Consider the following 19076-nt stretch of genomic DNA (forward strand, 5'->3'; position numbering starts at 1 on the left):
CAAAATTGTTATAATATTTAATTTGAATTTTATGTGTTTTGAATGTTAACGAATTAAAAAAATGTTATATTTATAGCTTTTAGTATTACAAAAAATATTACATTATAAATTATTAATACTAATTTAATCACTATTGGATGATAAACGGTCGTTTTAATGACCAACTCAATTTTAAAAGCATCCTTATATTCGTTTCAAACCAACTTGCAATTTTATTTTATATGGCTCCCTTTGTTAGTTCTTGAAATCTTAAATGTTGTCTATTGTAATCAACAACAGAGCTTCGACCTCAATTGTTGTAAAAGAGTTTGCATATCCCTAATGGTACGAGGGTCTCTACTAAAAACGGCGTCAGGTTAATGCTAGCTTCGTGAATGGCATTGAACCAGAATAATATATATAGCTGCACACAGAGTCTTATACTTCCCCTATTCCAAAATAATTCCTGTCCCAGATTGTTTTATACATACTGAAATAATAATAATAATAAATAAATAAGAGAATAATAATTTTATAAAATTAATCTTGTATCATCATTAATTTATTTATAAATTTTATTGTCCACGTGAAAAAGATAACTAATATTATATTAAAAATTAAAATAATAATTATTTTAAAATAATATTCTTTTTCTTACACGCAAATTACAATGAGTGAAAGAAATACTATCAAGTTCCATGGTCGGTCCATAAGACTCAAATATAAGGGATGAAACTGCTCTTAGCTCACTCCACCAAGTCTAATATAGTCACAAAATACAATATCTGACACCAATTCATGAAGCAACACTCAACAAAAATCATCAAATTCACATAAATGTTTCCCGTGCCTCAACATGCATGTAAAAATAATTATCACATAACTTTTAGAAAAAAAAATATAAATGGACATAAATATATCAGGTACTCTCTAACTTCTATATTCCTAACATCTTTCCATAAGTACTGACTTGAGCATTGGAGTTACAGTTGGAGTTTGATTCATACGGATCAGAAGAGATTATATTCCAATACTTTTTTCGTCTTTGATTTGTGATGAAAACTTTTTTTTAGATGTTTTGGGAAGTCGACAATTTTTTCTCTTTTATTTATACCGATATGACATTGAATGATGATATATATATATATATATATATATATATATATATATATATATATATTATAAAGACTAAATTTAATTTATGTTGTGTGTACATTTTGATTAATATTTTTATTCTGTCTATCATCTTATGTTTTAGAAAGTCTGCATGCATGTTTACATTGTACATTTTGAAGCATGATGGGAGATATATACAAAGTGGCTGGTTTCCTGTTTCCCACGTGGTAAGCGTAGCAATCTAGTCAGCAAAGTTTTCACGCACTAGATTTTGATCAAATTCAAGCTTTTCATGCATATATATATATGTGCTTTCTTCAACGCCGCAGCAACGTACAAATATTTTTTCTTCTTTTGGAATAGTATTACTGTTTAGATTACAACTGTGATAGCTGTGCAGTACTGAATTTAGAAAGCAACATCACCCTAACCCATACATATTTTTATGTTTTATTAATTATCACTATATACCAACCTCGCTAATAAAAAATGTGATCAGTACGAGATTTCATTTAATAATATAAAATGTATTAAAAAGTCAAAACAATATAAACATTTTTAAAATTAAAATAACAGTGCACGTTGACATTGCAACGCGCAAGGAGTATTGTCCTTGAAGTAGATGACAAATATTAAATAATAAATGAGAAAAATAATGTATTGGATATAAAGATTGTTTCAAATGTCAACGCGCAAGGAATATTGTCCTTGAAGTAGATGACAAATATTAAATAATAAATGAGGAAAATAATGTATTGGTTATAAAGATTGTTTCAAACTTATCATGGGTATGTAAAAAAGAAAAAGAAAAAAGGAAACGGACAAAAAATGATATATGTGGCGTGTAATGCATAGAAAAGATAGAGAGACAAAAATAAGGGTGCAATAATTGAAAAGGATCATATACTAATGCTCTCGTACGGGGGCCATGCAAGAGAAAGACATACAAGTATTTAACTAGAGTTGTGTCTCATTGATACAATTGAATGATATGATAACAAACAAATTTAATTAGCATTCACTTTTTAAAATTGTGTTTGATGTTGATGTTGGAAAATTAATTTTGGATTATGCTACATAACAACATATTAAAAGTATGAACTGTCTTATAATTCAAAAAACGAATTTTGATTTTTGCATACAGGTCAACTTCCTTTTCATAATTTTTTTTAGCCACCAAAGAAAACAAAAGGCTTGGGGTCAATTGCTGCTCAGTCTACGTATATCATATCTTATTCAGATCATTTGGGAAATATAAAGAACAGTTGACTAGGTGAGAGAAACATGGAGAATAAACAAATTTTAAAATTAATCATTATTTTTTTTTTTTTCATATTTTACACTTATCTTGCATTCATGTTTATCTTTTTCCTATTTTTCTAGTAGAAGGCTACATATTACAGGAAATATTTAAGTCGAATACAGTTCTTATGGGCGTTAATTTTATTTTTAGAATATTTAATATAACTATGCATCTAAAACTCTAACTTGATATCAATAGTAATTTAAATTAAACATTATATGTTACTTTTTTCCCTTATTTTTTTTCACAACACTCATTAATTTAGTCATTTTCTTCTAATATGTAAAATTCGTCTTCTGTTTTTTTCTTCTAATTTTCCGGTTATGTTTCTACGGACGGTACCTAAAATTTTCACGTGTCTTCTGAAGATATGATCTCTTCAAACCACAGTTTTCACGATAATGAGAATTACTACTTTACTAGTTAATTTCAATCATTTTGCTAATAAAATAAACCTAGGTGCCGCAAATATAGATCTCTAATATTTCCATTTTATTGTGGTTTTCCTTCATTTCGGCCTTAGGTGTAACCTCGTTTTCATTTATTTCTCCGCGATTAGTATTATTTGGTGAAGGTAAACTTGGAAAGAAGAAAAAGTACACGTGTATCTATGAGATTCAACATAACTTTTTGCCCTATTTTTTATTACTAATATTTCCTCCGTATTAATTTTCTAATTGAATATTGTTGACAAGTCATAAAAAGAAAGATGATTACGATATTGTCATTGATTAAGAAGAGACAAAACTCAACACATGACCACCCATGTATATAAATAAATATGTAAAAGGTGAAAGTAAATATTTTGGGTTATGTCATACTCATCTAATTTTCTTATATCCAAAAACACTTTCTTACAATATTTTTATCCAAATATATTTAAAATGAATAAAAATATTAGAAAATAAAGAAAATAATTATTATGACAAATTAAGACTTATAAAACTAATTTTAAATTAAATGATCAAAATAAAATTAACATAAAATATATAGAGAAATCTTTTTTTTCTTTTTCATTATTATTTAAAACTTTGTACATATATTAAAAAATAGTTTAACGATAGAGATCTTTTAAAAATTTAAATATAAACTTCAGTAATTAAAAAATTTACTTATTAACTATAAAGATTAAAATGAATAAACTTAAAAATTATAAACATTAACTAAGTAATTAAAACATTGAATTATTAGCCTTTGAAGGCTAGCTGTGTGTGCTACACACAATAATCTTTTGTTTTGTTTAGTGAAAGTAAACAAGGTTGGTATAATTGGTAAATAATAAAGTCATATTTTATAAGCATGCGTCGTTTATGCTTTAGATGTGAGAATCTTTATAAATACTTATTGATTCCAATGATATTAACTTCAAATATTCAATTTATCTAAACTTTTAGTTATTAAAAACAAAAACTAAACTGGGAATACTTCTTTGGCTTGGAAAAACTGTTTTTGTAAATGGGTTTGAATTGGTACCTATGATGATATTTTTGCTGATTAAAAAAAGTAAACAAACATGGTTTCTCTGGACATATTCTGTTATAGGAGACGAAAGACTCATCATAAGATCCACGAGTTGCTCACTCCATTGAATGTAGTTTTGAGTTTTGACACGTAAAAGTAGAAAATAATTGACCGATCTGTTTCCTTGGCTGAAGCACCGACTTACATCTAACTTTTTCCCTTTGACCTGTGTGTGTGCAGTGTGCACGCTCTAATCCGTGCGGCTGCTCTCGCTTTAGTGCCGAAAATGTAGACAATGCATTTTTTCTGTACAATGTTTTTATTTAATAAATTAATTTAGTGTTTCGAGATTTATATGGGTATTAAATTTATTTTTATAATTTATATGAGTAATTTTTAACATATTATTAATTATTTAATTAAAATTTTAATAAATATATATTATTAGATATGTCAATAAATATTTAACTATATTTTTATATACACATAGGTTTCAAAAGATTATAACATCTTATAACAAATAATATTTTTTTATCATTATAAGTAATAATGATTAGTTTTTAAATTTATTCAGAGTTAAATATTTTTAAATTTTTTAATTTATTGTTTACTCTATTTATTAGACATGTAAAACACTTAACAACTCATACTAGAAGAATATAAAATCTCAAAATTATAATAGTTTGAAAATACTTCATGTATAATACATAAATTCAAATAAATAAGTTTTTATATGAGTAAAAATATTATCCTCAAAATATGAACATTTAAACTAAATGAACACTAAAAATATAATGAAAGTAATCGCATCCGACAAATTATTCTTAAGTACTAATCAAGTTAAAATAAATATAATAAAAAAATTATGTCTTCAAGTTCCTTCAAACTCATTCATTTATTTATCGTGCTCTAAAAATAACACTTAACAAGAGTTCACAAATAGTATTGTCATCAACTTATGCAGTAATTCAAAAAAATCAACCATAATATCTGTAATAAATTTAAAATAAGATTATATATGTATGTATTTACACACCAATAAAATTCATATTAAAATAATCATAATTCATGAAATTTTGAATAAATGAAATATTTAAATAAACGGAAACACCTCAGTGCATCCAAATAAATATAATAGACACAATTTAGCTATTTTCATAATTATAAGATTCAATTCTTTAGTTCTTCAAATCAGTGTGGATCTCAGATTCTTCATATAAGATTTATGAATTTATATTTCATACAATAATATCTCAGTGTCTTTTCCATCATAAATGAAAGTATTCAAAGTCTTTTCCTCACCTCACATGGAGTATCTACAAACAAGTATCATTCTTATCGTATGGAGATATATAACATTATAATCTCGTAATAAAATATATATTATAATTCCCTCCCAAAAGATGATAACCAACTCACAAAATTACAAGAATATCATTCTTACCAACAGACTCTCTAATTTCATGTATCCAATAATAATTCTCAAAATTACACCACAACAATAATAAAATAAACTAATAAAAATGAAACTACATACATAACACCAATTATGCATGTAATATAATAATTACAAATTGATTGTGATCATAAAGTTAAATTATATATTGATTAATTCAATGATAAAACTTTTAGATAATGTCAACACGCACGCACACACATGTTATTTTCCTCACCTCTTGAAGTAAGAAATTCATATTGTTTGTTATTTATTTTTTTCAACTAATTACGTCGAAAGAATTTCTCCACTTTTTTTTTTCTCAATCGTTGAACAACTTACTAATATCAAAAGAGATCGTTTATGTATGTGATTCTAAGTAAAGAAATTGTCTACCCTTTATATAATAATAATTATACATAATTTAAAATTTGTTTAATTGATTTTTCCTTATCTATTATTTCTATTATCTTTAATTATAATTATCTTTAACCAATCTAATATATTAACATCTTTTAAAAATAGAAATAACAATCTAATATATATATTAAAATAATTTAATCTATCTTTTATCTTTTCTTTTACCAAAAGATGTATTTAGATATTTTTATTTAAATAATTATTGAATTATTTTTGAAATGTTACATTTCTCCCAATAATAAATTTGCATAATTTTTGCAACTTTCAAGTTAATGTGTGATATGTGCATAATATTTGAAACTTACATAAACTCTAAAAAGTTCATAATGACGGTCATGTACATGTAATTTAATTTTTCTAAAACAAAATTATAGAAAATTTTCACACAAAATAAAGTAGAAAATTAAATTATAATAAAATAAAGCTTTTATAAATAATCAGATGTAATTTAAAATTTTGTGTTTGAATTTTTTATACACAATTATCACAAATACACATTTAAGTTTTGTTATTGTTTTTAGTTATATAAATGATATATTAATGTAATAGGCATAAATTGAAAATATTATGTTTCCTTTTTTAAACTTTGAGAAAAAATGGGACATTCTTTTATTAGAATTTGATGTGTTAACATACACAATTAATAACTATGTTTTATATATATATATATATATATATATATATATATATATATATATATATATATATATATATAATATATTTTTGTACTGTCCTTTATATTGACATATAGAATAGATATAGATATAAAATACTAATATAAATTTCTACATTATACTTACTTGTCTAAAGTAAACAAAGTAAGCTATAAACAATGTTATTTTACGACCATTATTCTCATATATTTAATAATAAAAACTAAAAAGCAAAGTTTATACGAAACACCATCATACGATTGTTCTTAGGGTTTGAATGATTGTTTCCATGGTCCAAAAAGGAAACAACCATTTCAAAATTAACTTTCTAAGTTCTTATTATGTGCATCACGTCTTTGAAACACGGTTAACGAAGGTTTGAAGTTAGGGAGAGGGGTTCTTGATTTCTCTTCTTTCTTTATTTTTTACCCCATATATATAAGGATTACTTTAGATAACTTTATATATTGTTTAGCTATATATGACATCAATATGAAACAAAGAAAAAAAAAACATAAATCACGTACGTAGAATGTGTACCCTAGTGTTGCAGTTTCCCTTCCACACATGGACTATATTGCATTCGGCTTTTGAATAGATTACATCCAAGTATCGTGGACCGGATTATTGGACTAACATCATAAAAGTAGAATGCCAGAACCTAATTTCACAAGAAATTACTTAAGTAATCTTGGATTACTAATTGGTTCATGGTCCCAACTAATTTCTACTACACACATAATTAAATATTAACTATTTTTCGTAAATTAAAAACTTAATTCCTTGCAAATGAAATAAAGTTACCTAATGGGTCGAAGGGATTAGATAGCTATTAAGTTACTCAAAAACGAATATAGAGATAGATAAATGTTTATGTTAATAGGATGAGACCATCTATCAGACCATGCAATGTTGTTTTGGTAACAGGCATTGATGATGTTGACAGGATATTAGGTTTCTTTCCGACATCAACGACCACCGCAAAAGCTTCATCACACTAATTCGTGGAATAAACAAAAACTTGTGGGCTGTAAAGCTTGACAATTAGTATATCGGTATGCTATATATGTACCAGTATACCACGTAAGTAACTTGTATAGTTGATCTAAGTAGGGATATGTACTTCAAAATGTTGAGCATATATATATATATATATATATATATATATATATATATATATATACTTATCGTACCCATCTTAGATATATACGATAATTTATCAATTCAAACTCTTGATTCTGAACAAATTCTTTCATGATCAGTGGTACTGTTACTATTCAGTGGACGAGAATTTATAAAATAGTACTTTCTCTTTGTCCCGAATATAAGTAACAATTTTTTTATATTTGTTATATCAAATATAATTAAAGTTCAACTAATTTTGTTTTATATAATAAGATTATCTTTAAAATATAATTTTCATTTAATAAAGTCAAATTTTTATTTTTATATTTGATATCAAATTTCAATAAAAAAATAATATACAAAAAGTTCATTTTTGATTGAAACTCACATGATTTAATTTAATGAAAATAATTATTTTTTTAAATAAGTATAACATTTTTTTTCTTATAATTGAGATGAGGATGAATGCTTATTTAACACTACTGAAGTGAAGGATAATATTTTTTATAGAGTAATTGTAGAGAATAAAAGCATAGTGACCCAATTGAAAGGACTGCACCCTATTATTGATGGGATTAGAATGCGGAATGACTTCCCTTAACCTCCTCTCAAAGTCAATTGGGTGCCCAGAGTTCTAACTTGAATTAGGAAATCAGTGTATGAAAACGCGTAGGGCCAAATATACCCGGTGATTTGTGAGGTTGAGGTAAACAAGGGATGATATAAACTCTTGAGGCTTTCATTTGAGATACAAAAAAAAAATATCAACATTAGGGATCAGGTGGGGCAAATTTTGTGTGAATCTGAAGACTGAAAGATTGAGTTAGGGATTATATATAGAGAGACATTATACAGACATTGTATACATAGGATTGGAGACAGGGATTGCATTTTGTGGGTCCGAATAAACAACCTACCAAAAGAAATTACATTTGTGAATTGAAGATGGGCCAAGTTCCATTTAGAATTGAAATTGAAAATTGAATTGAAGACGAGTTATATATATTTCGGATTTAGGGTTTATTCAATTTTGAGACTGAGTCTGTGCATGGAAAGGCACATGGTAGTAGGGTAATTTGTGTAAATAAAAGGAGGGGAAATATTGGAGCCAATCTTCTTAGAAACATTATTATTGAAATCATAGTATGGATGCACAATGAAACAAGTGTTTGTGAATAAAGCTCGAGACATAAAAAGTCACTAATTAAGAAGAGATTGAGACAAAAAAAAGACCTCAAACATATTTTTTTAATCTATATTTATTTTCATTAGAAATAATTCTATTTGAGTGATTAGGATCACTGCATTTTCTCTATTAGAGATAATTCTGAGTATAGTTGTATATTTTTTACTAAAGTTTAAGACTATTAATTAAACTGAAATAACTCAACATCATTTCATCGGCCTACTCATTGGTATAATTCGATCTCATAAACTCAACACAATGGAAAAACTATTAGAAAGATTGATATCATAATTTTAGTATTATAATTGAAATTATATATATGGGTTTAGGTAGAAACAAATGCTATTGCAAATGCAAGATGCTATATTTATTTATAGTTTCGGGTTATGTAGTGAAAAACATAAAATAACATGAAATTAAAATATAAATTCAGAAATGGGGAAAGATAATTAGATTACAAATAATTTTACCTTTTATGCAATATATAATTAATTACACTTATCATATGTTAACAAAAATATTAATACATCTTGATTTAACTGAAATTAAATTTAAATTTCTTAAATAAAATTTTGAGTTTAAATCTTATAAATAAATAAAAAACACAATTATAAGAAGAGATTTTATTAAAAATGATTAGTTAAATTTCTTAATAAATATTAGTCATCAAAGTGAATGAAAAATTTATATCAATCACATGCTTAAAAAATCTAACAAAACGTGAAAAAGCAAATATAAGTTTTTTTTTGTATAAAATAAGAATTAATTAATAGTATATACCTACCCAGTTATATTCTCTTTAGGTTCCATAATCCTCCACAAATTAAAGAACAAGAAGTTGATGTTATTTGTATAAATGGCCCCTTGTCCTTTCAAGATCTACTTTGGTAATCATTAATTGTTACAGTCATTAAATTTATTTTATTATATATCTTTTGCAAAATTTTCTTCGTAATGATAAATACATTGAAAATGAATGTATAGATCTAATTCTAGGGTGTGCCACTAACAGCAATAGCCATTTTGATAATGGTGTTGAAGATAGCGCAACATTGTCAATATCTCACTCTTGGTTAGCCAAAATTACCCATCACGTGAATGAAGACTAACAATAGGTGAATTACACAGTTCCATTTTGCTTATTCACACTGAATGTTTTACATCTTTTGAAGTTAGATCTTGACAAATGTGACAAAGAAAACCGAAGAGAACTGTTTATTTGGCTTCAAGTTCCACTCATTGCTAGCTAGCTTACTCATTTTGGATATGCAGATTGTCAAATTCAAAATCTTGTATTAGAAAGGTGCAAGATTTTGATTATATATGAGACAACCCATGTGTGAAATAAAGAAATCAAGTCCAAAAGATCATAGGCAATTTCATTCTTACATCAATTGTCCAAGAACAAAAAAGATTGACAAAGTCCCACAAAAATACTTGTATATGATTATTGGATGAATCCAGATATCTTCAAATTTCTCAAAATACTTAAATTTATTTAAGAGAAACTTTTCTTCTAAAAGAGTTATTTCATACATATGGACTTGACTCTTGAGGATAGAATTCCCAAATACATAAAAAATACAAAATACTTTTACAACCAGAGTAATAATACATATATAAACATTTATATTTTTAAAAATTCCTAATCAATATCCATAATTTTTCTTTATCTCTCTAATCATGGCCCATCATAATATTTATAATACCCATGTTATTTATTTATTTATCTTATCTTCTCTCATTAAATGTATAATAGCACATTGGGTGTCCATAATTACTTTTCCTTTCAACTAAAGTGGCTGAACTATGAGATGAAGTCCATAGGTGGGCCTAAGGGAGAGCATGATAGAGGGTGCATGGTTATAACCTGGTGAAACTTTGAAACTAAATCTAGACAGGAGTAGGGTTAACACTATCTTATACTCCATAAAGCTCAAGTTCCTACCAACACACATTCTCCCTCCAAAACCAAAAGGCAAGTACCCCATTTTGTGGTTACATCCACCATTGACGTCATTCATGAATCTCTCTGGTCTAAAGTCGTTGACATCTTTTCCCCACAATGCCGGGTCATGGTGCATCGCCACAACATCGATCCACATGTTGGTCCCATTAGGCACTGTTAAGTTATCAACTTTAATGTCTTCCCTTGCTTGCCTTTGCACATTTGGTGCCGTTGGGTAGAGTCTTAGAACTTCATTCATCACCCACTTCATCTGCATGGCACACGAGCTCATGTTAATTTTTATTACATACAGAAGTAATTAATTAATTACCTAATTTTGGAATATTAAAATTTTTCCCTTGATTTTACAATTTAATTATCGTTTCATGCTTCTCTTTTGTACTTTTTCCTCGTGTTTATGTTTAGTCGGCTAACAAAATTTGATTAGACCTTTGGTTGCTCTTCGCGCTATGATACAAATAAAAGGAATAAAAAGAAACAACGAAGATTCATAGTCAAATCATTGACCAAGTGCCATGTGTAAAGTGATAATTTGTTAATTTCATGCTACATACTCATACGTGCAGCCATAAAGTGGTGGTGCGGGTTTAGTGCTGAAGCATGACATGCACAACAGAACACCGACTTTACGCAAACTTCAAATATAAATGTATTGTGGGCCATTTGATATTTGAATTATTATTTATCTTCTTGAGCGACCAATATACCCCACCTCAGAATCTTATATATGAACATTGACCAAGTAGTTAATGTGTTCTACTAAAGACCAAAAGACGTACTAATTAAATGTAAATGGTAAAACACAAATTCAAATTCTATAGCTATTAATTTGATAGTAATTTTTGTTGAGTAATTTTTAAATAACAACATATCATTTTATTTTTCCATTACTTGTGTTTGAATTTATTTTCATATTTAATATACCAATTAACCTCTAATATATACAAGATTTTGAATTCTACGATCTCATCCTTGCCATTAATGTTTTAAACATAGTCGTACAAAGCAGTAGTATGAATTCTGGAATGTTAAACTTAATTACATCTCTCAAACATATGTGGTCAATAACGGTATATAGTCAAGGTGAGAATCCATATTAAGTCAATTAGACCCTTTCTCATTCTCTGCATGCATAGGTCATCTAACCTAATTAAGGACATATATAATTTATCAGTCTAAATAAACTTAATGGCATAGTAGTATAATTTTGGTGGTCAAAGATCATATATTCATATATATGTGGTAGAAATTTTGCCAAGATATATATCTTAAAACGCAAAACAAATTTAACCAAACAAACGCTATACTTCCCTACCATTAATTATGAACATATATAACGTGTTTAATTATGATCTATGCATATGAGTAAATGAGATTAAGTATGTGTTACCTTTCTAAGCCCCGCAAGCACGTTGATATCAAGTTCTTTATCACCGACCACTTCTCTTATCTCATCTCTTAACTGGATTTGCCAATCTTCATTTATAGCTAGAAGCAACAAAGTCCATGAGATAGCCAATGCCGTTGTTTCATGGCCAGCAAAGAAGAAAGTCTTGCACTCATCCAACAAGTCTCTAGTGGTGAATGTCTTCCCTAACTTGCCATCACCTTGATGATTGTTTCCTTGCAACAACAATCCCAACAAGTCTTCTTGAGTTTGTCTTTTGATTGATTTCATACGAGATGTTATGACGGATAACAAGAGCTTGTCAATCTCTTTGCCAAGCTTCTTGGCCTCTAGGGTTTTCTTGACGTTGAAACACTTGCCAAATGGAACACCCACATATCTTGTTGTCTTAAAAAGTGTCATTTGTAGGGCACGTAGTTTTTCAGACACTTCCTTTGCATTTTTCCCCTTCATGCCAAAGCTTGTTTTTGCAATAATTTCTCCGGCCGTTTCTACAACCTCTCTTTCCACATCGATTTCGGGGTTTCCGGAGTTGATTTGTGCAATCCACCTATCTATCATCTGATTTGTAGACTCAGTCATCATGCTTGCCATTGCCTATATCATATTACACAATAAAAATATACACGTGTCAGAAGAATAAAAAGATAACTAATTTTCTTTTCTTGACAATTGGTGACACTCAAGATAATATCACGAAAACAAATTTGCCCTTAAAATTTTTGATTAAATTAAAGAAGGAAATTTTGTGATGAACTCTCTCAAATGGAATTTGTTTGGAGTGGGCTAGTCATAGTAGGTTCCTACAAGGTGCTGTTACTTAGGTGGCTTTCTTTATTTAACTTTTTTGTGGCAAAGGAGTCTTAAAGTTAAACAACAAATTGGGTAATGTTTCTATATTTAGTATGTAAAGCATGAAGATCGTATCAAGGACAAACAGCATTTAAAATTGTATACAAAACATTTCAAACTTCACCATGATGCCGTGTCGACAATTTTCGCTAGGATGCCACAATGGTCTAAATTGATTGTTGAAAATTAAAGTCATGCAGCGATTGCAAGTTGAAACTAGGTCTTAATTAACATGATTAAATATGTTCTCTAGGTTAGTAGTATATATGTCTAGCTAGAGAGAGAAAGAGATGAACCTTCAAATTAAGAGGAGAAAATGCTGGTGCTATAACATGTCGGTGACGAACCCATTCATTGCCTTCAACCATAACCAAACCATTTCCAAACATAGGATCTCTGTCATGTCTAAACACTCTAGGTTTTCCCCATCTCTTGGCCAAGACCTCTGTGGACATTTTTTTCAAGAATTCTGGATCTGCAATGTACAAAAACGGTTCTGTACCAAGCCAATAGATAAACACCTTTCCTGTAGAAAAAAAATAAGAAAACAAGTCATACATGCATACATACACACTAGTATACATACAAAGTACGTGTGTGTGTATATAAATAGATAAACGTGTATTTGAGTTCTAACAAAACGTTAAACTTTATGCAATAATTTATGGTATTCTTAGTTAAGGTGGGATGCTTTAAAAGAAAATAATCCAATTTATTTTACATATTAGAAACTAATTTACGTTATGTATGTTATGGAAATTAAGCATAAGCATACCGTGAGAGTTTTGCCACCGAAAAAAATAGGGGAACACAGTGGAGTGTATATCATGGGTGAGATTAGAGGAGCCCAATGAAGAACTAACGCTAGTTTTCTTTTTCATCTCTTGAATGTTTCCAAGAGGAAAGCTTGGGGGTGGCCCTCCAAATCCACATCTTTTAAGCTTAAGATGGTTTATGATTGGTGAAACCCACCAAGAAAACGTTAGTTTCAAGAGCAAAAGAAGAGGTAAAATAGAAAAGAGGGCAAGTGCTGAGAACTCCATGATCTCTATCACAGTTTTTGGTTATATATCTCTTATAAGGTTTCAGAATTGGAGCTGTTAATAAATGCTAATAGCTCAAATTCTATGTGTTGGATATGCAAAAGCAAAGTGCAAAATGGGGGTTATTTATAGAGTGACTTGGTTGGGTAGCAGAAGCAAAAAATGCGTGGCTTTTGAGTTTTGACCAATGAAGAAGACCAAACCAATGTTTGAACATTTTCTGAGGTTGCTCGGCCTTTTAGACTGATATTGTGTTTCTCACTCTTTGCCCCTTTCTGGACGCATCTAATTTGGTCGGAGTACAAAATATTTTAGAATAATGTCATTTCATTTCCGTAAAATACTATTTCATTTCCTAGGCATAAATAACTTTTGTTATTAATATAGAGTTGTTTTAATTTTAATTAGTTTGTTAGGACTTTTTTTTACAGCAAAAAAACCTATCTATATATTTTGCTTTAGTTATAAGTCTTTTTCATATTGAAATATTTTTTATTTTAATCTTCAGTTTTTAAGAAATATTATTTTTTCCAATCTTTAATCACATTATCATCACTTAACAAGAATAATAAACAAAATGATACCAAAACAGTTATAAAAACACAAATATAAAAATAATTAAAAAGACAAACAGAAATAGCTCTGCATCATAACAACTAAAACTTTATTTAAATCTTAAATAAAATTTATCCTATAGCTACTTAAATAAAAAATTTAATATTCTTTTCATCTTTTAAGAGAAAATTTTTAAAATATTAAATCCTTAATAATACATTTTATGTAATATTATTCACGTAAAAGAATATTAAATTTAATGTGGTCAATAATCCTTTGCCGTAATTCGATCTTAATAAAATATTATATATTTAAGCCTACAAAATATCATTCAAACCATCAACTTTTTTTTTTGTCAATTTTTCGAAAAACATTAGTCCAAATCAAAATGTATGTATGCATATCTATTTCTTTATCTATCAATGTATTTATCAGGGCTATGTAAAAAAGACCATAAATCAAATGAAACAAAAAATTAAATCGATGAAAATAAAAAAAGTCAAATCATTTAAAATGGTTTTCAAACCAAACATACAATTCATACAATATCAATTTTTGTGTTTATCTCTCTCCATTGTTAATGTGTAATAGAGAAAAAAACACACAAAATAATATTGTAGAAATTATTGTACAAATAATGTTTCTCTTATTTGAATTTGGATATAATGTACCATTTCTATATTAAAATTTAAGATAAAGTGTATTGGTTTTTTAAAATCAACTTTACAATATAAAAAATTGGTTGAAATAAACTTCGTTCAAAACTGGTTTAGAATTGGTTCACCATAAACCAAACCACTTTGTTAAATTGTAAACTAGTTCAGGACCTTTAGATTAAAAACTAATTAATTCATTAAAACTGTTTGGTTTAGTTTTATTTGATTTTCTTTATAAAAAAATGCACAACTCTACTATTTTATCTATCTATATGTGTAAGTGTGAGGAAATTGGTCTAAGATGGTTAAAAAAAATTGGTTTTTCAATAATAAGAAAAAGGTTCAACTTTGAAAACCAATTGAAAATTGGTTTAGAACAGTTTAGAACTTGTTCTCCAAAAACCAAACCATTTTGTCAAAGTTCAAAACATTGATAAACCAAACCAGTCCATTGAAATAATTTGTTTTTTTTAATATATAAGAAAACTTAACCATGCACAACCCTACTATTTATTTGTCTATCAGTATATGTGTATCTGTGTGTGAGAGAAAGTTATTAACCTAGAGAAAGAGAGTCATTTTATACGTGAGAGTTGAGTAAATTTAAGCCATAGAACAATACATTGATAATAAAAATTAAAACTTTCTAAAATCTTATGATCAATTGAAAAGTTACATGATTTTGTTTTAAAATTATATAACTTATGCGTTGTATGTTTTGATTCTAACCATTCATCATGAAATTTAAGAAAAATAATTCTTTAGTTTCATCACTATCACATAAAATAATCTTATTAAAGGAATATTAATGAATATTGTTATACAAAAAGAATGAATATTAACTATTAAATCTTAATAAAAAATGATGTATATTAAAAACGTGTAAGTCATGTGAGTTTATTAAAAAATAAATGATCTCATCACTTGAAAAAGTCTTCTACATTTTATTTTTTTTTCTTGTGTTATTAAAATTATTTAAAAAAAATTTCACCATTCATAAACACTCACACGCACGGGTTAAATGAGTAAAATATATCAATGTAAAATATAGACGCGTCTACAAGATTACATATGCACATGCATGCAGTAGTTCAATTCTACAATATAACTTTAAAATGGAAGATATGCATGAGACGTTAGAATATGCAATTGTCATTTTTCCATCCAAATTGTTTAGCCGGGTGGTCAGTGATTTGCTGGCCTCACAACTTCCAAAGGAATGATATATGATTGGCTTCCATATGTAGGGTTCGGTTTGTTTGTGGCCATCTAATCTTCTCGAGCATATATATGGTCCAATGCTTTGCAATTTGAAGTGTTCAACACCACATAAAGGCTGTACTCAAGTAATTGATCATTATCATTTTACACACACACAAGTTGTCCCAACCTAAAAAAGGTACGACAGATCATGAAATATTCTCCCATTCCTATTGCCCAAACTAAGACTAAATTAATATCACATTTTTTGTAAGCATATAATTCTGTTACCTTATTTTGTATTAAAGAATACGTATCCAAAACAACATATAGATATGAGTTTGATTTGACTCCAAAACTAGTTTGGAATAAAGATGGTTTTAGGTATACCATCATCTCACGTGGTGTAGGATGCACCACTTTTATCCATCATTAGATTCATTTAATCTCACCATTCTTACCATATATATATATATATATATATATATATATATATATATATATATATATATAATATTATATTTCTCCTTCCCCTTCCCATGTTTTTTCCACTCATTGCTAGAAGTAATTTTTGGCTACAACTTCCTCACCACCCATCATTGTCATTCCCCTCTTGTGACAATCTATCATCGTACCACAAGTCATTGTGAGCTATGATCAAAGGTAATTTCTAATGGTGACACTATTTTACTTCTTTTATTATTTATCTTCTTTCTCTCCCTAGATTTGCTCCATAAGTCATTATCGTCGCATGCAACTTTTTAGTGACAATGCTTCTCTCTAAAATATGAAGACATCTCATAGTATTCAGTTAAAATGTCTTCATTTTTCAGAGAGAGAAATGTCGTTGTTAGAAATTATCTTTAGCGACCACTCTTCCAGAGGTGGGTGGTGATGGTGTTGCGAGCTAAAAATCGTTCTAAGAACGAATGTTGGAGGAGATCTAGGAAGGAGGAGGAATTTGATGTGAAAATTCTAGGATAAGATTGGTGAGATTAGATGAATATAATGATAAAAAATGGTGCCCTTACATCACATGTGAGGGTGATACACCCTAGAATGTATCTAGAATAAAATTGAAAAAAATATACTACATCCATTTTTAATTATAAGACTTTTAACTAATTCAAGATTTTTAAGAAAGTTGATTAATTTAGTTAGTAGCCTTAAATTTATTAATAATTTACATTATTTTTTTTAATTACTCTTAAAATTATTAGAACTCAATACTTTCTACATAATTAATATTTAATGTGTTAGTGATTTTTTTTCATTTCTCATAAGAGAGATAATGACTTTATCTTATTAATTTATGATAATTAATCTAAAAGACAACATGAAGAAAACATAAAAAGGGACAAATAAATTTTTTTAGAAGTCTTATATTTAGGAACATAGGTAATAGTATTTTATGTGCATGTGTGAAAGAGAAAGAGAAATATTCATTTATTTTTTTTTCTTTCTATTTCATATATTTCTTATACAAAAACAAATTAACTATATAAATATTTTATAATTATAATTGTCTTCAAATTGAAAAATATATTATCAATATATATAAATTAATAGTCTTTGGGAGCATTTTTAAATTATTTAAAATGTTTGTGCCCATACTTTTTAAATCAATATATATTATCTAATTACGTATTGCCGTGTATAATAAATTAGTTGATTATTTTAATAATTACTTTAAAAATCATATAAAATTAAATTTCTGATTAATTAAAATGTAAAATATTGTAAATTAAGCGTATATGAAAATTAAACTCAATTTTTTTTACTAAAACTTATATATATGATAATCGTAATAATATCATTCAGTAATTTTGTTGTCAATTTAATTTAAGAAGTTCCAAGGAATTATCATATCCTTGACGTAAAAAAAATCATTATGATTCATATATATATATATATATATATATACAACACATGTATATATTATGCTTCAAGGCTAACACAATTAAAAAATGGACTAAAGTATATTTTAAAATAAGTTTTTTTGCTACTTTTAAAAAGTGTTATATTTTATTTATTTATTTTAATATTTTAGCTATAAAATGTAAAATTATTTATCAAATGATTTAAATATATTTTTACTTGCAAATATAATAGTTTTTGTTTTTAATATATATATATATATATATATATATATATATATATGTGTGTGTGTGGGGGGGGGGGGGGGATCCTGCAATATGTTTGTATCCATAGTTTTGTAGAGACTAAAAACATGAATACCATATATTTTTCAAGGACTAAAAAGTAGGAATTAAAAACTAAATTTATTGGACTAGCTACATGTTTCAAATGAAACTAGCTAGAACCTTGAATATTTGTAAGTCTTATCAAATCATTTAATTAATTTCTCATAACATTTGTTTTTAATTGATAACATAATCAACTAATTCAATATTTCATGAAACATTTTGGATAGTTAACTTTTAGTAAAATTTATTAGAAAAACGCAATAAACTAATTCAATATTTCATGAGCACAATAATTGGGGTTGTAAAGGACGTGATAATTTTTTTTAAGGAAATGGTGTGATTAAATTTGCCTTGTGCTTTAATGATTATTGAACTAATACACTTAACATAAACCATTAAAAACTTGAACTACTACAGGATTGAATCATGCACCCTCAGCGGTGACAATGAGAAGGAATTAAGGAGAAGAGTACAACAATGAGTAGAATGAGAAAGAAATGGATGTTGG

At 27.4% G+C, this 19076-nt stretch overlaps 1 protein-coding gene across 1 annotated transcript; it reads right to left on the reverse strand.

Annotated features, from left to right (window-relative positions):
- Window positions 1–10337: 10337 nt before the first annotated feature.
- LOC100810679 (cytokinin hydroxylase) lies at window positions 10338–14022 on the reverse strand. The gene is made up of 4 exons (XM_014768813.2): window positions 13683–14022; window positions 13204–13433; window positions 12038–12652; window positions 10338–10897 (listed from the first exon to the last, which is right to left on the reverse strand). The coding sequence occupies exons 1-4, from the start codon at window positions 13948–13950 to the stop codon at window positions 10472–10474; spliced, it is 1539 nt and encodes a 512-aa protein (XP_014624299.1). The 5' UTR covers window positions 13951–14022; the 3' UTR covers window positions 10338–10471.
- Between the last annotated feature and the right edge of the window lie 5054 nt (window positions 14023–19076).

Source organism: Glycine max, chromosome 16 (genome assembly GCF_000004515.6).
Source record: "Glycine max cultivar Williams 82 chromosome 16, Glycine_max_v4.0, whole genome shotgun sequence".
In the NCBI taxonomy this organism is placed as follows: domain Eukaryota; kingdom Viridiplantae; phylum Streptophyta; class Magnoliopsida; order Fabales; family Fabaceae; genus Glycine; species Glycine max.

Coding starts and splice junctions, on each gene's coding strand:
- LOC100810679 (XM_014768813.2), bottom strand. CDS start 13,950: ATGGAGTTCTCAGCACTTGCCCTCTTTTCTATTTTACCTCTTCTTTTG. Junction 12,653..13,203: donor TTTCTCCTCTTAATTTGAAG/GTTCATCTCTTT, acceptor AATATGATATAG/GCAATGGCAAGCATGATGAC. Junction 10,898..12,037: donor TGCTTGCGGGGCTTAGAAAG/GTAACACATACT, acceptor TGTGCCATGCAG/ATGAAGTGGGTGATGAATGA.